This window comes from Calliopsis andreniformis, chromosome 12 (assembly GCF_051401765.1).
Source record: "Calliopsis andreniformis isolate RMS-2024a chromosome 12, iyCalAndr_principal, whole genome shotgun sequence".
In the NCBI taxonomy this organism is placed as follows: Eukaryota; Metazoa; Arthropoda; class Insecta; order Hymenoptera; family Andrenidae; genus Calliopsis; species Calliopsis andreniformis.
The window spans coordinates 16,484,472-16,506,426 of record NC_135073.1 but is presented as its reverse complement, the minus strand read 5'-3'; the positions used below and the strand labels follow the sequence as shown (position 1 = coordinate 16,506,426).

Below are 21,955 nucleotides of genomic sequence, written 5' to 3'. Positions count from 1 at the left end.
ATAATTCTCTATAATATTAATTTTGAACATTACGATTCTGTCTAATTATTAAGTTTCATTATCAGCTAATATAGTGCCAGTTGATTTAATGTCACAGGAAATTTACAACTACTCAGTTTATTATCAAAAAGAACACGAAGGGAGAAATCAGGGAGTACCTACTTAAAGAAAAAAATTGGATACTTGCTCTTTTTCAAGATTTTCCATAAATTCCAGAGGCAAGTTCTTCAAGCCGACTCTAAATCATCAACTTGTCAACTCCACCGGAAACACGCTGAAGACAGAATCACCGCGAGGTCTAGCTCGTTTCGCCGCGCACGGCTGCCTCAGGGGGGATGGCATTTCCTTTCGTTTAACCACGGTAGGCGCAAAAGCGCAAGGGGTAAACCGTCACTCGCGGTCTTAATATGCTCTGTCGCGCATCAAAATTCGTGTCTCGCTCGAACGGCTTCCGGTTCTCGCAAATCAGAGAACGAGGCGATTCTCACAGAATGAAATTCCTTGAAAGGCAAGTACAATGGCTCCCTCCATGAAACTGAGTGACTTCAACCCTGCAATCGGACGAAACCGTGAAGCACGGACACCTGGAGGCCTGGGAATTGATTAAGAACGGTAAAAGAGCCATTAAAGGCGGAAAACATCGTGCATCTCGCTTCCCGTTCGCGGCTAAGCAATTAGCGTCTCGTTTTTCAGCGCAACGCGGTTCTACGCGCGGCAAGAAATCGCAAGACTTTTCGTTCGGCCGTCTCAAGTGCAGCGATTTCTTCCACGAGCGTGGAATGCGCGATAAAAGCCTCGAGCATCGCTAAAACGTTACAAGTGATTCCTGGAAGTTGATTGGATTCTCAATTTCTCACCGAACAGATGAGCAGCGATTTTGTGTCTAAGCAGCCCTGAATCGTGAAATCTTCAACTATGGAACGATTTCTACTTTTCCTGCTACTCTGGACCGCAAACTCACGGTTCACCAAAGGGTTGAACTTTGTCAGGAGGGGTTAATTGTCCCGCGTGAACCGAGTAGCGAGCCTGGAAATTCGAGCCCGAGCTGAACCTGTCCTCCAGCCGGTTCTCACAGTTTCAGCTCTGCCAACGAGCTTATTAATCGCCGGGAGCAAAAGCGTTCTCGCGCGCTGCGAGGGAATAAACCTTCGCTCCGAATTGCCTACTACCTTTGGAAGTTACGAGGGGGTAACACTGTTTTCCATGGTCGAGTGGGCTGGCCCGCGGTCATCGTATCTCACGCTTAATGTTAAAAGGCTGATTAAGACGCAGAGGCGACCGTTTCTCGGCCCGCGTTTCTAATTACATCGGATCCACTCTTAGGCGGCGTAGATACTCGCGGGATCGCAGCCGCGCGTGAAGGTAAGGCTCGCGGCGGTTTTCGACAGTGATGCCGCGCTTTTCTTAACTAGTAATTTACTGAGCATAGGATTTCAGAAGACGTTCCCTTTTTGCGCTACGGTCTGGCTGCTTGCGCGGAGGTCTTGATTAGCACCAGTCGACGGAAAGCGAGGTTTAACTACGGGATTAAGGACCTTAAGTAGATAGTGGATGCGTAATGACGCTTCGGTGGTTACAGTGCGCGATACTTGAACGTTACGACTGAAATTCTTTCATAGTTTATGGTGTCTTTATTAGGAGCCCTGAGACTACTCTCCAAGTCCGCGACTAGTTTCCAAAAGAGAGCACTCGAACACAATCGGCCATTGATAAGTGCTTTACAAGCCCGTGCAATTTGCAACGCGAGCCGCTGGCCCATAAATCCCAGGCTACATTGTCGACTCACAATTGCGCAACTGTACGATCCTCCGCGAGGCTTAAGTTTCAGGTTGAAATTTCTCACCGAGAGATTCGCTGACGGCGATAATCGCGCTCGATCGACGACGCGACGCCCTGGCCACGTGAGCGGGGCCAACGCAATCATGCGCTCGCGACCACCACGCGGATCCTCGGACTTCTCCGTGCCCCCTGGCGACTGATAGCGTTCCAAGGCACCCGCTACCTAACGGAATCGAACGACGTTCGCCCCTCGATCCACCTTCGAGCCACTTTCCCGTGTCCGCCAGTTTCCATTCGACATTCCAGAGCGAATTCTTCAATTCAGACTAATCAAACCGTCTCATTCTGACGAATGAAAGGTCCGTTCGCCTCGGCTCTCACGAAGCGTCCGACAGATCTCTGCTCGGGATTAATGTTAATGTGGAGCACGAGTGCCTCAAACATCTGTCAAGATCCTGGAACGTCCTTCTGTGATTGATATCGAACGACGCCTCCATTGAGCTGGGGAATAAATCGCGGACGTCCGCCTACATCGCGGCTGAAAAGATGAGCTACATAGGAGTCGGAATGGGCGCGTACCTCGCACGACCCCGCATGATTAACGGCCATCCCGGTCTTCCGTGCAACGATCCTCGAGCGCGTCCCACGACTAACACCTTCCGCTCCATTTACCTGTGCTGCCTACGAGCAAATAATAATTACAGCGAACAGGATGATCCGTGCGCGTAACGCAAACAAGAAAACCGTACGAAATGTCTTAACGAGTCTGCGCCATGGTTTTTGCCGTCTCCAGTTGCGCCAAATATGCGGATGCATTACTCACGAGAGGAAGATACATTACTAACGAGAATCTCTCTATTTCGTTGGACCGAGCGCGAGTTCCAGCGCGAGTGGAAACGGTTAGGCGTTACAGTTCCATAGACTCTGCTTTTAATCGAACCTTCGAGGATGCTGCGGATATCCATAAGTTGTCACGGATCGCAATTAGCGGGCGAGAAGGAAAATCGAGCGCTGTTATTACGAGGAGCTAATGTACCCGTGCGTTTATAGGAATAACTGAAATTAGTCGAGCACTGAGTATGGCATTACTGCAACAGTTGTGTTCTACATTGTATCCTGGATATTATAAACTGCTTATCGGTGGGCGTATGGGTTACTAAGGAAGGAGAAAAAGTTGATCTTCTGAAATAATTCTGGGGGATTATCGTTGGGTGAATTAGTCGGATGTGTTGTGAGAAAGGAAGCTGATTTTTAATGCGCACATTTTTTTGTCAGAATTTCAACACTCTCAGGAATATGTTATCATAAAAAATCGGAATCGCCTCACCCTCGCAAAAAATCGCTCTGACTTCTTACCTACCCTAAATATTTGACCCGAAATAGCTCCACTTCTCCATCGAAGAGTGGCCAGAGACAGGCCAACCGCGAAGGGTTAAAACCGACAAGATCGATGTCAAAGAAAGAAACCCGTTACAGCTTGGAGAGGAAGTCGCTGAAGTGCAACAGACGGAACACGAAACGACAGAGAAGAAGAGAGGCAGGGTCTCGAAGAAAAGCGAAGCGGAGGAAGAAGCGATCGAGAAGAGGGGAAGTACGAACGACCTGATCGACTCGTACGAGAACCGAACTGACACGGATCGCAACGCGTTAGATCTGACGCAGCGAGATGGGCCGCCTTCTTGCTCGTCTCGCGTTTCTCGCTGTCTTTCGCGGCATCTCGCGGCATGACTCACGCCGCTTCTTTCTCGTTTTCTGCGCCGTCTATGGGAAGTTCCCATGGAGCCTCCCCGGTCCCTTTTTGGTCTAGCCTCCTCTCGTCGAGGTTTTGTATGCGCCGCGTCGCGCACTGACGCATCGACGAGGGTTCTCTCGATCTCTGTCCGCGATTAGACCAAGTCACGCGTGGCAATGATACGATTATGGTTTTCCGCGATTCTATCGGCCCGCTTGTCCTTCGTTATTATCGCGAATTCGCGTCTGCTCACCGCGCGGACGGACGTGCAGCTCGCGGCCGATGCGGGGCAGCGAGATCTTCTCAGGCGAGTCGTTTCTTTGGGAAATTACGGAGCAACCGAGCACTTTGGGAAACTTATGCGCACGTACCAGCGGAATGGGCTCCCAGCGCGAGGCGGATGAAAGGCTGGTGGTCTTCGTTACAGATGCCGCGATCCTCGTTCCTGGAATATAAATGGAGCTGATGCTCTTGTCCCGCGGAGTTTACGCTTCGCTTGACAGAACGTTTCACTGGTGTGGTTATTTTCAGGGAGATTTAGGTGGTTAATAATAAGGATCTGAACATGGTCTCTCTGTTACAGATACGCCATCGTATGGTTGCTGTCGGTCACGTCACTGAGATGTCAGGTAAGACCATTTGCTTGAGAAAATACTGAATAATATTTCTCTGGAATACCAGATTAAATGAGAAGATGAATTTTCAAGGCGAGCCACGAAAACACGGAGGGTGAAGGCAACGGCGAGGACTCGGTGATGGAGGAAACGACCGAGGACTACTGGGCTGGAAGTGGATCTGGCCCAGAAGACGACGACTCTCTTCATAACGAAACCAGGGAAGCGTTGACGCATGAGGCCAGCGATCACGATGCTGTAAGTATTACATACCAATATTAAAATCAAACTGAAGCGTGAAGGTAAAGAATCTCCGCGAATTTCCTTCGGTTTTCAGGTAATTTTAAACTCATTAGTATTCGTTGCGCAACTACCATCTGTTACTAAAGAGACTGTCAGGCTTCCTCCAGGAGAGTCGAAAGATTCTCTGGGCGGTATAAAAATAGGGACATCCTACGAGCGTTTCGCGTATCTCCTGCATGATCGATCACTCGCTGGACAGAGAAAAGTGAAAGATCGGCAAGGGAAGCGATCGTTCGATCCACGCTCGGCTGTGAGTAATCAGCGAGCAATTACTCGGAAACTACTAATTATTTTCCACTTGGTAGGCGTACAATTCGATGCCCTGTTATCTGCTATTTAACCGAGTATTACAGACTCCGCATCTTTGGTTCGGCAAGACCGAATGATCAGGTGTAGGTCAGGGACAAGAAGAGGATGATCCGGAGACACGATACGGACGTTCACCTAGGCCAGCTGACCGATCGTAGCTGGATTAATGGCTTTCGACACCCTAACCGCGCGACCGTTAATCATCGCATGAGTGAGTGTGTCATGATGAGACTCCAGAGACTATGCTTGTACTACGGAAGAGAATTATCTTAAGAGGAATAGACCGTCGACAAACGTCAGATCACGTTATGATGACAAGAAGTAGTTTTAAATGTAACGGAGCTTGAAAACTGCAGAATCGTAATTTCAAACTAATCAGAAAATAATAGGCTGAAAATTAATATAGAAATTTACAGCCTTAGAAATGTAAAAAAAACAGACATAAAAGACCTGTTACTTATTTATTTATTTTGAAAAATTTCCAACCTCATTTGGCTCCTCATAAAGCAGAAACAAACGATACCGTAGCTACGCTTCCAGTGGCCCATAAAAGCTGCAGCCTCTACGTTATACTCGAATTCCAGAGATTCCAGAATAATGGAATCCGTTGAAAAGCAATCATTTTCGCGCGCAACGAGAGCAAACAGAATGCGGTGATACGTGTTAGCCAACGTCGAGGGGGATTGGGAGTGATGAAGACTCATTTGAAGACACGCAAGAACGACTGAGAGGGCGAACAGAGATCGAAGGAGAGAGGAAGAAGCAAAAGGCAAAGGAGAGACGAACAAGGCAAAAAGGGGTAAAAGACGACAGTAGAAGAGCGTGTAACAACACGATTGTTTCTACCGCGTCGACATGTGAAGCCTGTTGGCGACTTTTTAGCGGTGCTCGGTGTTCAGCATTAACCACGTGCCTACTTCTACCAGATCCACCTGAGTGAATGCTTATCTGTTGATGTACAATGGAAGGAAAGCGCAAAAAGCCCGAAGAAATTCTTCTTCGCTGTGTTTCTATGTTATTTGCTCTTTTATGAACCGTGATATTTGCTGATTAACAAGCGCAAGTTATTTGCCAAACAGGAAAATATAATCATTGGATACGTTCGAATTCGTATCTGTGACGATCATGTATGTCGAGAAAGTACTTATCATGTAAAGATGTAGTTACTTTTCTGCGACGATAAGTTTGACAACTACTAGTTCATGGAGTCAATAATCACTCGTTTTAAGACCACGTAAGTGGGACGACTTTTTTCGCGAAAATTGTTATGTTTATTATTGGAGTAACATCGCGTGATGTTCTGATGATGGAAAAAACTGTCACTTTTTGGTTCTTTTGATAAACTTATAGGAAAAAGAAGCAAATTGCACATAGGGGAGGAGCATTTGTCCTCAGCGAAGTGTGTGTTAACTTCAAATTTTCAAATTTTCAAATTCAAATATTCAAATTTTCAAATTTTCAAATTTTCAAATATTCAAATTTTCAAATATTCAAATATTCAAATTTTCAAACTTTCAAATTTTCAAATCTTCGAATATTTAAATACGTACCTAGGTATCCAAAAATTGTTAAATCTATCTTTCCTCTATAATTTCCTCTCCGTCGACCTTGTCGTTTTATCGAACCACTTACTTCTGCACTATGCGTCATTCAGTCACGATAAGTTGAGAGCATAGGTAAAAACGACTATAAACCTTCCTTGAGAATATTGCGCGGCCAAGTAAAGAACTTATCGCGTTATGAGAGTATCAAGTACATTCTTGCAAGTTTCATATGCAAAAAGTTATATTAATGGGCCTTTATTCTATGTGAAGGTGGTGTACGTTGGTGAAGGTGCAGCGTACGTACCAGTTCCATCGCTGAAGGGACGTCCCCTGAGTCCAAATTTGCAGGCTCTTCAAACACTCCAAGGTCTGCAAGGTCTAGCTGGTGGCGGTGGGACAGGCGTAGTCGGCGACGAAGATTGGAAGAGGCACCCTGAGACCTGGGACCGTGAGCACAGGAGATACAGACCTAACACAACGAGAGTACAACGTGAGTAAAATGATAATATAAGTGACAGAGTTTATAATAGAATTTAAAAAGTGATTCAGAGGGGTGTGATACGCAGCATCTCATCAAGGTTCTCTGCAAGATAGTCGTACATTATCAATCAAAATCTCAACCTGGATATACTACTATATCACCACCCTTTCTAAATAGAACAAAGGGTTCGCTACAATTAGATACGATTTAATGACTATAGCTCATTTCCACAGGACCCTCGTTTACATTTGTATTTGCCACGACTCTTCAAAAGAACTTCATCGCTTCGCGTTTCATTATCGTCAGCCCTGACAAGACAAAGGAACACTTCAGCTCCAACACGAAAGCAATTGCTTTCACCCTTGGACACCGTTATTATACACCGTCGACCCGTTATTATTGCTATTTCTGTGGCTGTCGAGAGTTCAAAGCATAGTACTCGCCTCGAGCCAGGAAACGTTCGAGGTACGCTGATCGATCGATCCAGCAGAATCGACCGGAGCGTCGCTGAATGTCAGCGCCGACACTCTGGGATCCAGAACGCGATGGCGAATGGCTACCGTTAGAGTGGACGCAATTAAAACGGTGTCGGAAAGTCGTACGGCACTCCCGACATCGAGAGTACACCTTCGACGCCGTGTTCTGGTCGTCTGCGTCCTCTTCTCGAGGGACAGGATTCTTGCTGGATCCATCGATCGTTACTCACCCTTGAAACGTGGTGAACCTAGGCACCCCATAACCGTATCTTTGCAGGGAGAAATTAGCCGCTATTTCAACGCATGAGCCAAGAAATTTTATTGCGTTTCCCAGGATCTCGAAAGGAGGAAATCATAAGAAGGGTGGAGGGAGGATCGATAATAAATTTCAGGCGTCCTTCACGACCTGGTTCTTAGGTTCGATAAAGTCGTAAAACCCTCACCACAGGAAACCTGCGGCCACCCACGGTATCGTCAATTACGCGAAAGAAGGCCCATTAAGTTTAATGTATCCTCCTCTGCACACTCGAGCCCGCGACCTCGAGGTCTGACTTTATTCCGTTTCTTCTCCGCCTTCCCTTCTATCATCATTGTCGTCTTCTGCCAGCTTCCATCACCTCTCGATGGACGTTTTTATCCTCATTTTGCAGACCTCTTATCGAAAGTTCAGGGATTATGCTCACGGGGCAAGGGTCGTCCATCGAACGATCGTAATTGCAATCACACGACTGCGGGGCAAGGGCGAGTGAACGATAGCAAAACAGTTGCTTAGAAATAGCTTGTCGGTTCTCTGAACCAATAAGATACGCCCCCCAATCCTCATCAACTGGCATTAGGTTTTATCTCTTCATTCCTATGACTTGTAATCTCTAAGTTAGTACATCTGAAGTAACGAGATTCAAGTATCGTCGAAGTCTCGAGATTGCTTCATTATTTCTGCTTAGATTCTTCTTAGCCTCCTCTTAATTTCTTTTTTCGCTGCTCCTGAATGAAAAATCTCACTCGAGGGTCGAAATACTTCTCGAGCGTCGCGTACTCGAGCGAGTATCGGCGTTACGCAACAACCACCATTGTTTACACTCGGACGTTTTACCGGCCGGTGAACACAAAGCACGTATCCGCAATTCTAATCAGCGTGCGTGCATACCTTCCTCCGCGGTGGTCGGAAACGCGTGCAACGCGTGCAACGCGTGCACCAGCACGCGCAGCCCCGCGGAGCGATCCGCCGAACGTACGAGGCGGGCGAAAAGTTGTATCATCGAGGCGTACCTCGAGTGTGACTATCGCCAGCCTCCATCTGGCGCAGTCCATCTTCCACACTCCCGCTGGATTACGTCGTTTACGATGGAAACGGCTCCTTACCACGAAGAGCGCCTATAAAGGGGCTCGCTGCTCGGTGGTTTACTTTCACTCGTCATCGACGACCGGTTTTCCGCCGCTTTCCGCCCACCGGATGCCCGATTTTCCGACAATTTCGACACTGCACTTTCAGGACCGTGATGAATTGTTGGACCCTTGAAATAATGAAACTTCTGCTTGGAGAAACTGAATAGGAAACTGAATAGGAACTGAAGACTCGGGACATCTAATCGAATTTCTGCTTGATCTAGTGACTAGGGAAATTGGAGCGTTAGAATTGAACTCCTACACACGAAATTAAGAAAATTTCTTTTCACTCTAGGATATCTTCGAGAAGGAAATCTAGAGAGATACAGTGAAATCGAATCAAATATCTCTTTTTTGGATTTTCCTGCAGGAAGAAAACAACCTTTGTAATTCAGTACAATTTCACCCTCAACTTAATAAAAAAAACTGTGGATCTCATTGCAGATATCGAAGCAGAATGCCAGGACGACTACATGAAGATCAGGATCGGCTTCAACGGTTCCTTCACCGGCTTGCTGTACTCGGCAGGTAAGGTCCTCGCGAAATTAACATCGCGACGAGGATAGTGGACGTGATCGCGCCAGCAGCTGCATTAAAGTCGATCGAATGGACGTAATATCACGTCTGACATTGTACGACCGCACAGCTACGGCATCGGCAATTACCTTCTGCGGACAGACAACGATCCAACTACCACGCGCTGACGAGCTAATGGCAGAAATTATCGTAAACCTATCTCGTCCGAGGGCAGAGAATTTTCTTTTTTTTCTGTGGTATACCAACCCACACCACGGTCGGACGGCGTGCTTCCGTTATTTTGAAAGAAGTATAACGCGTTGCGTCTCCGCGTGGCGGTGCACGCGATGCACCATGCACCTCAAAATAGCGCATCCTTCTTGCCCAGCGCCGCGATTCCAGCCCATTATACTCTGTGCGTGTCTCTCTACACCTGAACGATTGTTACTGTATCTTTGTGACTGCTTCTATTCAGCTCGTAGAAGCTCGTCGTGGGTCTAGACAAGGGAGGAATATTGATTTGTCAGTGAGACACGTAAAGGAGACCATGGTCTTGTCCCCCAAGGGAAATATTATTCTGAAAAATGATTGAAATTAGTCAAATAAAGTCATCAACTTGGAAGCTACAAGTAGGGGATATGTTTCGAGGAAGAGTATCAGTTCAGATAGAGAGATACCTCAGGTCTACCATTAAGTCATTCTTCAGGAATACCGCTATCAACGGTGTCCTGGATGAAGGCTCGAGAATCCACAGTCAAGGACAATCGATTCTAATTCCAGGCTACTCGTACGATCCGGACTGCATGTACGTTAACGGGACGGGCCGCGATTACTACGAGTTCTACATTCAGCTGAATCGATGCGGCACCCTCGGCGAGAACACTCATCATCAGGACAGCAGAAAGAATCCTACGGTAGGTAAACTCGGCCGAGTACCGAAGAATAGTCGTTACGCTCTCAGCGTGAGCACAAGACCCGTTTGACAAGGAATAATAATGATTAACATACAAGGAAAAATCCTTCCCTTCGTTCAGCTCTTATTTCGAGATCGTCCTCCCAGGCTGACGTTTAAGAATCGACCGTGTCCCAAGTCTGGACATATTAATACACGCAACCGTGGCAGTCGAGCCATCGGCGGACGTGTATCATAAAGGCAGCTGATGTTAATAATTCTGTTACCCCGTAGTTATGATTTATTAAACGAACAGCGACCTTCCGTGATTTATTCCAGCGTTCTAGATCGCGTCTGTTTGCTTGAACCGCGATTAATCGAAACGCGAGACGGTTCGAAGGAAGATCCTCGACACGTGTATTATCGATTATTATCGAGGTACATCTCAATAGCGCCACTTTACTCCCTTTCTGCCTAATGACTAATCGTGCCAATCTTGTTTCAGAAAAATCTAATGTGGAACACGGTCACGGTGCAGTACAATCCCTTGATAGAGGAGGAATTCGACGAGCACTTCAAAGTGACCTGCGAGTACGGCTACGACTTCTGGAAGACTGTGACCTTTCCGTTCCTCGACGTCGAGTAAGTGAACACTAGCTAATCTCCAGCTAGCTTATCACCTTTGCCTTTGTTTTGGAAATAATCTAATACGCCGCCGATCAATGTTTCCAACGTCATAATTCGCGGGCATTCTTGCCTCGCTGGCAGATAACGGATGGCCTATTCTCCCAGGAGCCTAACGCTAATATCTTCTTCCAGAGTGGCGACGGGAAATCCCGTAGTGTTCACCCTGCAGCCACCGGAGTGCTACATGGAAATCAGATACGGTTACGGGACCACTGGAACTAGAGTGGCTGGACCAGTTCGTGTCGGCGATCCTCTGACTCTCATTATCTACATGCGCAGCAAATACGGTACGCGCGCATAACTGCACGCATTTTCGCCGAGCGCTTCCTCCCCGAGCTTCCCCTCCGCGCAGAGGCTTAATTGCAGGGCGCTACGCAACACCTGTCGGGTGTCGGACGACGAAATAACGGGATGAGACGAGAGCCGCTTCCGACGCGTTTTCCCTTCGAGAATCTAAAATTAGACGAGTCTTTCCCCGAGGATCGATACTCCGGCTGAAGAAGGGCTTGAGCGTGTTACGCTCCGAGGAGCTTTCATCCCTTCTTTAACTCGTTCCTGTCCATTCCATCCCTTTAATTGAATCTCTTGAAAATTCCTCCGACACTACGATCTGGTTTAACTTTCTCAATTTCTAAAAAATTAAGAAAATGCATTTACATGATTTAACAGAAAGAATATTTCTTTACCTTAGGAACAATAGGTCAGAATATGGTAGTCTTGATCCGATTTACTCCATTGTGAGCTCTACTCTATTCTGATCCCTTCTTTAGAACAATTCTATCGGTGCAGACAGCTTTATGTAAACTCTTAGTTCAGTCCATTTAGCTTTAAGTAATTCTCTGTTATGCCTCACGTCTGTCTTGTACCGTACACATTGTACTGTACAATCTGTAACCATGATTAGGTCTCAATGATGCTTCTCTGCACCCGACAGACGGTTTCGACATCGTCGTCAACGACTGCTACGCGCACAACGGCGGAAACAAGAGAATCCAGTTGATCGATCAGTACGGATGCCCCGTCGACGATAAACTGATCAGCAGATTCCGTGGCTCTTGGTCGGAGAGCGGCCTCTTCGAGACTCAAGTATTTGCATACATGAAGACGTTCAGGTTCACTGGCTCCCCGGCCTTGTACATTGAATGTGACGTCAGGATGTGCCACGGGAGATGCCCGGTGAGTGGTTGGAACGATTGTTATCCAGAGTTATTAGTGTCCCACTTTTCGGACTTTATCACCTGTTGCGATTCGTAATCACGCAGAGCCAGCCCTGCCATTGGAGGAACGCCAAGAACGTGGCGAAGCGTTCGCTGCCAGAAATTGGCGGTCCATCAACCGCGGCGACCAGTTTGTCGGAAAACGTGAACCTCTTTCAGTCGCTGCGCGTGCTGCAGGAAGGCGAGGCGGACACGGAGTTCTTCCAGAATTCTACCACAGCTGTTCGAAATGGTAACTTGAACAACTTGCACAATCTTTACTTCATTTGAAGGACTGTTTAACTCAGTACTCGTGATATTTGATACCTATTCAGGAGCCAGTGAAGCAACGAACGACAGAGTCTGCCTAAGGTCGACGGTTCTCAGTACGATCGTAGGGATCGGTTGCGGTTTCCTCTGCATAATGGCAGGCACGATACTCGCCATGTGCTCGCGAATGCGACGACAGGCCAGGGAAAAGCTGCTCTCGGACAGCATAAGCTACATGACCCACAAGGGTAGAATCAACTAAACGCGGCCTCCTTGCATGTCAAGCGAGCTTCACCTACTTTCCTCTTCTTGGTGGTGTGTCCGTCGGTACAGTCGTACGCGCGGTATCAGCGGAGAACTCTTCTTGTCGATAATGCGAGGACGATCGCTGCGTCGGTAGAAAACCACGCGATGGTATGAACAGACACTAACTCGATCGACGATTGAAATTGACGGTAATCCGAGAACCTACGTTCGATAACAGAAACGGTTCACGCACGATGCAAATGTACTTAACAATTGTATGTCTGAAGTGAAAATTACTTAGACGAATAGTTGCGAAGTATTGTGATAAACGCAGAATTAGAGGTAACATAGCTATTTTCGATAAATGATCCAGGGTCGATAAAGCGAAACGTAGACCCGCTGGGGGAACTGTAGACGATTGAACTCGCGCTTCCTTTTTCGGCAAACGCTCTTTTTCTATTTTCTCTCTCTTCCTTCTTCGACCAGAAGATACACCTGTCCGTTTACCGAACGTACAGGTGAGTTGCCGCCCGTCGATAATAACGATTTAAGATGAATTTAGTGAGTCGAGATTTTGCCACGGTCTCTGTGCCGGGCGCACGATCGAATAGGACTTTTAAGTTACTCGCTCGTGCGAACGATGTTGCACGAGATCAAAATCATTAACTAGATGTAGGCATTTCATGCCGTTGATGAGATTCGGTACTCTAAGTATGTCTAATTAGATTACTCGCCGTATTCAGGAACAGAGAACAATTGAGGAGACGTCTCGGGTTGCAGCTCTGCAAATTAGTGTAGATTAATTCTTGAAAACTTCAAAACTGAATAGTTCCTTAGATTTCATTCAATTCTTCTGTTGAAAATTCCTTTTTCTGCTGATTCTTTTTTAATTTCTTTTTCCCTGTTTTTTCCTTTGCCCTGATTTTAAATTATTTGAAACGCTGCAAGGTATCCCAAAAAGCTGCATCTCTGAGAAAGAGTAAAAGCTCGAACCAATTTTCGCGCTTGGGGTTCCTGAATATTCGCGACTAATGCATTAACGTATGGTATACATATCGCTATATAATAAACAGCCACAATAATCTAGGTTCATACTCATATGCATATGGTTTATACAGCGTCAATGTGTGTCTTGATATCTTCACTCTTTTTTTATTTGCATTCTTCTCGAGAAGCAGGAGCATATCGCTGAATCGTCACGAGTGGAAACGGCCAGCGAGGATTAAATAATATTTTGCGAGACCACCCCGCGCGTATATCCGGGGGAGCCAAAGAATCGTAGCTCAGCTCTCGTCTTAATATTTATTCGTCAGAACTTCGCCGATCTCGCGCGATCTTTCGCCCAACCTGTGAAATATTAATTTCCCCTCCTGGTCGTTCTGGAATCGTGTCCACGTTCTTTTCAAGACCGAACGCCGTGGACACTCTTCAGACTCTACTCAACAATCAATCAGCAACGGGATCCGCCTGCTCGATCGAATTACTTGTAAATATAGTATTGTACGATGCATAATATTTATGATTAAGCTCGAGTGTATCAAGGTTTCCAATAAACAGTAGAAGGAGACACTATGAATTTTCACTCAAACTTGCACAATCTTCAGATCACGAAGGAAGTGTTAAAAAATAATGAATGTTGACAACTTTTATGCAGGCTCCAAGTTTCCAGTGGACCTACGTCCATTTGGGGGCTAAAAACCAGCGTGACGAAAGAGGACTCTACCTGGTCGATTTTGAAAAATTCGACGTGTCCTGGACCACAATGCCCCCGACACGGAACGAATCGTGTTTCCCAAACAGCGTATCCTTCAGCAGTGCCTCTGCATCGCTCTTCCAGAGCTCTCTCAAAGATCGCCGCAAATGGCTGGGCGACGGTGAAAAGTGAAAATCTATGCAATATCTCATCCACAGAATGAGCCAGACCCGCCATTTGTCCGTTCGATCCTCCTTCGATAACGGAAGAAAAATACGCGACAGTTCGTTTGGCTCACCGAAGGCTGCGTATTATCGATGCCCTCGCTTTCCTCGAACAGGAAAAAACGATTTGAGCCAGCCGCCGCGATGGAGACGGCTAATGAAAGGAGCAATTTACGGCAGAAGTTCAGGCGTATCCACGATTTTTCTTTGCCATCGTTTTCATTACAATCCTTTGGCCTTCGCGTATTCGATATTTATAACGTGTCCCTTGAAGTATATCCTTCAGCACTTAAAGTAGATCAACCGAGATACCGGGAGATTAATAATCCCCGATTACTTTGTTTCAGTGGCGGTGTTTTAAGCAGGAAGCCCGCGGAGAGAAGTGTTTAATCTTCGAGACACAATTCCTCCTTGAGTTAAGGCAACACGCACGGTACAATTAATATCAAAATGACGCAATGCACGATGGGAACGAGTGCAAGCAAGATAATCAACATAAATTTTCAGGATTCTGAAAAATCCTTCCACTTGGTCCTAATTGCTTCACGGTCATTTGCAGACTGACGCCGAGTCGAAACACATTCGCCCTTGAGGATCATCGAATCTTTTCGAGGAAGGACGCGCGATTTCATTGAATGGCAAAAGGAGCGATCCGCTGGAACAGTAACGAACTGTCTCTCGGCGTCGAGCATGCGGCAATTAATCAAGCCGCAATAAATTAATTGCCGCTCCGGCAGGAATTAATTGCCACCCCGGCAATAATTATGGCTAACGCAGAAATAATTATCGTGCGCCACGGCAGCGCGCGTTGATCCTCTCCCGACGATAATCCGCTGGTAATTCGATACGTACGTATATCTCGATCGATCCACCGGGGCTCGTTCAGCAGTGTCTCGCTTTTAATTTCATTAAAAACAGTCGTGACGATAAATAAATCGGCAGCGCGGTACAGTCGGTCGAATTAATGCATTTGGAGTAAGAGACACGAGAGGTGAAAATATTGCACCAGTCCCGGTCCTTTCGCGCAATTTTATCGTCTCGCTGACACGAATATCGTTTATTAATCGAGGTACTAATTGCATCGAAGATGGAAAGAAAAGTAGAGGCAATTGAAGACGTTCAATCTCGGTATTTTAATGCTCGTCGTCGACAGTGGAATTCTTATTTAGTTGTTATTTATGCGATACTAAATACGGTGCAAACGGATCGTAAAGATGACAAAGAATAGAAGTGAAAATCAAGAGGAATTTACGTGCTCCAAAAAATGTTGACCAGAAGCGCGTTCCTTAAAATATTCTTCAAACATTAAAACAAGAAATTTTTCCTTCTTTTTTAGCAATGATGAAAGATAACAATTTCGTGAATATTTTTTTCCTGTTGAATAGAAATCAGGAACACCCCTAGTAACGCTTCAATATTTCAATCCTCCATGATATCTCATCGCAGGTTTAAGCGTGCACTAGACGTGCACCTTCCGGTAAGAGAAACGCATCGTTGCACGAGCGTGTGCCAGAAGATGGGAAGGAGGTCTAGGGAGTATCAAAATGAAATCTCGCGAGCTAATAAATACTCGGTTATCGTGGGTAATCGAGTTATCGCGCGATGCGAATTCAGGAAGCGAATTTGCTGGCTGGGATCTCTAGTCGCTATAGGGTGAACCAACGAAACCTTGGATAAAACTATAGAGATACGTGCTTCCAAAAAAAATATAGGTACTTTTCACCCTCGAGTCATCTGAAATTACACTCATTAAAAAATTACTTTAATGAGCTTACCTGATACAACCAGATCACTTGATTCTATCCAATCACGAATGCATACTACTGAAAGAGTCTGTAACTTTTTGCTAAATTTGCATTTGGAGTCGTGTGACCAGAATCAAATGAGCTGGGGTAGGACCGAGTCTCATCGGCCATCGGGTATCTGCACGGTAAAGCACGCTGTGTGTATACACTTAATAAAGTAGAGGTGTGGAGTTCCGCGATAGCGGCTCGCGGAAGTTATGTCCGACCGGAATCGCTGTTAGGTCTCCGCGCGGCAATGTTTGTTGAATTATTGCCAGGTACATGGTGCACGTGATCCGACGACGACCCCTGTTCCCTGTTTCCTTAACTACTTACGATTTAAACGATGATTATTCTTAATTTCGCGACGATTTTTTTACATTGAAATACATATTCTCGATCAGAGGAAGTTTCAACGCAAATAGCTACAGGCCATGGCTATCGAATTAGAAACGCTAAAAATCAGTATTTGAACTATCTGTTGTAATTATTTAACACTAACTTAGGCAACGCCTGATATCACAGAAGGCGATAAATTTTGCTTGTGTTCTTATGTCAATGGCCAGACACTGTACGTAATATTGAGTAACCAGTCACACCAGGTGCACATATTTAATACCGCAAATATACAGGTAAGTAGATACCCCAGGAATTATGGAGAAACTGTTCTCCACGGGTTTCATCGATCGTCGATCTTCGAGGACAACGATATCGGAATTTTTTCACTCGGTCAAAGCGTGCGTTTACCTCTGATTAAATCATTTCATTGAATACGGCTGACTGGTTCCCGGTGCGATCCACCAACAAGATTGCGTTCAGCCAGAGGTAGCCTGAACGTCAGATAAACTCTGATAGATGCTCTTCGACGATTACCTCCGTGACCCATCTGCGAATATAACTCAAGGCCTCTCGCGTGATTTCGCGTGATTACCAGCATACGATAATGAGAGCGTCCCTTGAAAGAAAAACGTGCTCGAAGAGTGGAACGATACGCGGTTTCCAGGAACCGAATTTCGAGGAGGTTTCCTTCACGAAAATATGGCGAAAATGGTAACTTAAAGGAAGAAGCCAAGTAGAACTATTCTTCTTTCAAGAGAAGCCACTTATCAGAGCCAAATTGCCACCTTCCCAACAAAATAGATCAGGAATACTCTTTTCGAGGAAAATTGAACTGCCACATAATCACCAGCAACATGCTAGTCCCCCGACTGATCAATTCATGGATTTTTATTTCAGAAGCCCTGCCACTTTGTTCCAAAATCGACCCCTTAAATTACTCTCCAAAACAAGTACTTTTTTTGCGAACGAGTACCTACGTCCTCTCACGAGAACGATCCCTTTCTAACCGAACAGAGGGTGCAATTAAATCGGCAGGCCAGTTAATCGATCGCGAAGAGTGTGGTTGGTCGCGTCCACTCGACGAATGAGAGCAGCGGTGTACCAATGGACTCGAGTCGCAGGGTGCACCTCTAAGCAAAGCCTTGGAGAAGATACTAACGAGCGTGTGGACGCTCGTTAAGGCGAGAATGCGAGGTAGTGCGCGTTAACGAAATTTACGAAACCGGCTGGCGGTAAGAAGACTGGGTCTCTTGGTCATGGTTCGGGACACTCTTAATCCTGTGATCTTGGAAGGCGTGGGGAAGAAGGGACAAAGAATCGAGCGTCTGTCTCTGATCCAAAATCTATTCCTCTGGAACGCTTCGAGAGGTACAAGAAGTATCGAAGAAGAAGGGAAGAGAATGGAACTGCCCTGAAATAAAAGGTTACATTTTTGAAGCACGATGTGTAGAAGTAAACCATCTCAAAGGTAGATTATAGAACAAGAATGAATTGCTTTGAATAGAGTGTGTGTTGGGTAATGGAAAAATTCATTGAGAAGTCGAGGGAAACAGTACTGGGGCCATTAAGGTCCAGAATATTCTTGATCAACCAGAGATACATGCATAATCGACTTGTGAGGCAATTCTAGGAACTGTAGAGAGCAAGTCGTCCACCAGAGGAAATGGGGACACGAGACAGAATCGAAACTTGGACGAATCAACAAGGATTACATGAAATTGTGACCAGCGATTACTTTACCGATAATTTGTCGAAGAATTCGGAGGCCTTCGTGACACACAAGCAAACTACCGAGAGGAACGCAAATTAGTATCCTCCATGTCGATTGACAGGGAACGACTTCTGTCTGGCGAGCCTTTTAAAATGATTTCAGAGAGAAAAATAACCTAATTATTAGGGGCACAGAAGAAAAACACATTTCTTACGTTCTGTATAAATGCCACTTACGTACCTAATTGAAATAATTTACCAAAAACGTCAAGATAACAAAATGCAAAATTGCTTATTAATTTCGGGTACAAGGACCGTTCCAAGGCACTGTTCATTGTAATTCATTTACTCGCGAACTTATCTCCCCCTCTATCGTAAGAACTTCTGACTAAGAAGTCCTCTACGCAACCAAGAATCGAAGTCACCCTCACCGTTTAATTCCCATAAATGACAATTGCCACTGAAGGAAGCCGTAAAAGGTTTCGCTGGCGTCTTCGTGAGCACGGCCAGATACCATCCCGCTAGGACTCGATCGGATTAGCATAGGTTTCCGCGTTCCCTGGAGGAAAAGGCGCGTGGTGAATCCGGAATTACTCGGCAATAAATTTCGCTCGCGCGAAAATAACGCCGGGAGCCGATATCGCAGCGGTTGCCCGTACATCGAACGAGTTTCAATAATTAATCTCTCAAGGTCCATCTACGGGAAAATGTCCCCCATAACGGTAAACGCGGCGGTGTCTTCGTTACAAGCGTTCTCGATCACCATCGCCTCGTAAATGAAATTTTTTAATTACGATCGGCCTCCTAAAATCGGAGAGTCTTGCAAAAGAGTTAATATGTACATCTGGCGGTGATGCCACGCGCATATATCATTAACGTTATTACTCGATAAGCTCGTCGAGTGAAAGTTACAAGTGTAAGGGAGTCCAGATCCTTATCGATCATCGGCGTGCCGTGATAATCACCTCAGTCGAGTGAAAAGCGGTCGGAGGAAATCGTCTCGGCCGCGAGGGGGGAAGTTCACCGTACGTGTGGCACACGGCGATCGATGTTGACGCACTTTAAGTTCACCTGACCGACGATTTACGAGCTGACATTCTTTTTTCTCCCCCTCGGTACGTCGTATCCGCTCAAAGATCGGCCTATAATGAGGCTTAACGATCGCCTCGAGAGCACGTTGACGCGCGGCCAAGCTCCTCTCACGAACCCGACGAAAAATGAATACGTGATTCACGGCGCGCATGCACGCCACCTTTTCGAGGGAGAAAAACCAGCGCAGGGAATCGATATTGCCGCTGGTAACGTCCTCGTACAACGGGGATATCTGCATCCCGTTTACAGTCTCCGTATCCACCTGTTCTTGGGCGACAATCGCACAAGATTTCTCTTAATCTTGCATCGCGTAACCCCGATGCAAAGAGGAACTTTATTAGGGCATATGGAGGACGAGGTAACAAGATAATTTAGATGGTAGGGGCTTAAGACGTCCCCTCTGCCGATAGCTTCAAGAAACTTCGATAAAAGAGATGGCTATTGGCATAAAAGGTGCAGCGAATAAGTATTCGCGAAGCCATTGGATCTATCATGCAGCGACGATACGTGGAGAGCCTCGGAGGCAAATGCAGCGTGATTACACCGGTCCTAGCGTGCGATGCTTGCGCACGATTCGAATAAATACGCGCGAAAATGGTGAAAAATTACTGGAGAAACTGTTTCAGTCTTCATCCGATTAGGGACGCACGCAAATTGTTCTTAACTCTAGTCGAAAGCCTCTATAACTCAGGTCTAAAGATAAAATTGGCTAGATAGGCTTGTACAATGTCCCGAATGGGCATTGTTACAACAGCGAATTACCGTAATAGCGACGATCATAGCGTCGTTGCGGCGATGGCTCGCAATTGATTTATCCAGTGCCCGGGAAATGATCGCAGGCACGCAGCATCGATCGAAGAAGAGACTGAGAGGCAGTGGGCGAGGACAGAGAACTCGGCGAGCGAAGAGAAGAAGAGGAGGAAACGGTGGAAGAAACCGATCGAATTGTCTTTCGCCAACTGGTCCGTGGGGGATCCGCGCGCGGAAAGGAGTTCGATGGAAGAAAAACAGAAGACAGAGGAGAGGAAGCCCCTCGAGGGATGGAGAAAACGCGAAGGAGCCAAGACGTGGCAGGAGCTAAGAGCCGGATCACCTAAGAGCAGATAGAGGAATCAGAAAGAACAGGCGGAACGTGCTGGAGACGAGAACGGAGAGGGAGGAAGACAATCTGGAAAGCTAACGCGATAACCCTCGTAGAGGGGATAAATCGAGTGCGAGCAGAAGGAAGACGAATGCTATCGAACCGAAAAGGACAGGCGAGCGCAGGGGCAGCGCACTGGATCACCGTCGAGCGGATAGAGGAGCCAGAAGTAAAACGGAGAACGTCTCTGGCGTCCAGGTGGAACGAAGAGGAGGTGGCCGAAGAGAGAGGGCAGAGGTAAATACGAGGGGACTGGAGGCCTGCGCGGCCGAGGTGGGGACGAAGAAGCTTGAGGATTGAAAGAAGACAACGCTGAAAGGTAGGGACGCCGAAGCGAGAGGGAGAGACTGAACACGAAGAGGGGAAACCGGGTTCTGGGTTGCCTATCAGCAGTTGGTTCCACGGAGTGGTGGAAAGCTGGGCGTTACGGGTTGCCGAGTTCTCGCGACAGCCGGCAGATGTCGAGTGGTCGCGCCCCTAGACAGGGTCTTCACCCCTGAAAAGGTCAGCTCAGGGGCGTAGCGGTCGAGGAATCGACGCCCAGGAACGCCCATCGTCGGCCCTCCCGCCGCTTCCTCGCCGCAGACGCTCCGCGGCAACCAACTGGACAACCAGCCCGGCCTGGATCCACAGCGTCGCACAACGGTTCCGTTGAAACCCGCGTCTACCAGCGCCGTGCAGGCCTCCACGTTCGACCGATCCTCACCTGGACCATCGTGTCCACGTCGTTCCATCTCGGTCCCTGGCCCGCCTGACCCCCTGGCCGGCCTCACAGCCTCGGATTCCTGGCCTCTGGCCGAGTTCAGTGCGCGTTCCTCTTGGCTCCGAGACTACAGTGGACCTGGTTCCTGCTCCGCGAGGCCCCTCGACCGAGGAAGCAACCGGGAAAGTGACAGTGCGATGGATTATGGACGTACCCAGGCGATTACGAAGCGACACGAGAGGCTGCTGACGTCCGAGGAGCTTCGCGAGAGTCGTACGTCTCACTGTCGGTTCGATCGTCAGTTGGATGAATGAGCTGACGGCTCTGGGGGACTGGTTCATAGTGTGTCGAGTCGCGGGAGACTGTTTATGGGGGAGGATGAAGAATGAACTCGAGAATCGTTGTGATTGTCAGTCATGAGTAGGGTTAAACAGTGTCCGACGGCAAGGAACTGGGGGAAGAGTACGTAGTGTTTGAGAACTGGAGTATAGGGAAACGTGTATGAGTAGTTTCTGGACAAAACAAGTGTACTTGGTATGACAGTTCATGGGATCATGTAAATGAGAGGCCAGGGATGCCTGTTTAATGATTCACCGTCAGCTGACTGGACAGGTTTCCTGTCCGAAAATGATGCTCCCTCCAGGCAACGTTGAACGGGAGGAATCGGTTAGGTAGGTACGTAGAATACCTTGTATAAACTGAGCAGAAGCACGTAGATGAGAGGCAGCAGCAAATTGTCACGATGGGAAGGGCAAAATTGAATACGATCTAATTTCTATCCATCGACTGGGTAAAGTATTCGAGACACACCTTAAAGAGGAACAAGGAAGCAAGAAAG

The 21,955-nt window shown here is 47.0% G+C and overlaps 1 protein-coding gene across 1 annotated transcript; it reads left to right on the top strand.

The window, feature by feature from the left end:
• Window positions 1-3,983: 3,983 nt before the first annotated feature.
• Window positions 3,984-13,998, top strand: LOC143185594 (cuticlin-6). The gene is made up of 10 exons (XM_076388732.1): window positions 3,984-4,140; window positions 4,219-4,383; window positions 6,552-6,771; window positions 9,069-9,152; window positions 9,921-10,054; window positions 10,538-10,674; window positions 10,852-11,006; window positions 11,654-11,895; window positions 11,982-12,168; window positions 12,251-13,998. The coding sequence occupies exons 2-10, from the start codon at window positions 4,267-4,269 to the stop codon at window positions 12,445-12,447; spliced, it is 1,473 nt and encodes a 490-aa protein (XP_076244847.1). The 5' UTR covers window positions 3,984-4,140; window positions 4,219-4,266; the 3' UTR covers window positions 12,448-13,998.
• The last annotated feature ends 7,957 nt before the right edge of the window (window positions 13,999-21,955 follow it).

Excerpts from the sequence above, each read along its gene's own strand:
- LOC143185594 (XM_076388732.1), top strand. The coding sequence starts at position 4,267 with ATGGAGGAAACGACCGAGGACTACTGGGCTGGAAGTGGATCTGGCCCA. Across the intron at positions 11,896-11,981 it reads TGTGCCACGGGAGATGCCCG|AGCCAGCCCTGCCATTGGAG; the intron begins GTGAGTGGTTGG and ends GTAATCACGCAG. Across the intron at positions 12,169-12,250 it reads TACCACAGCTGTTCGAAATG|GAGCCAGTGAAGCAACGAAC; the intron begins GTAACTTGAACA and ends ATACCTATTCAG.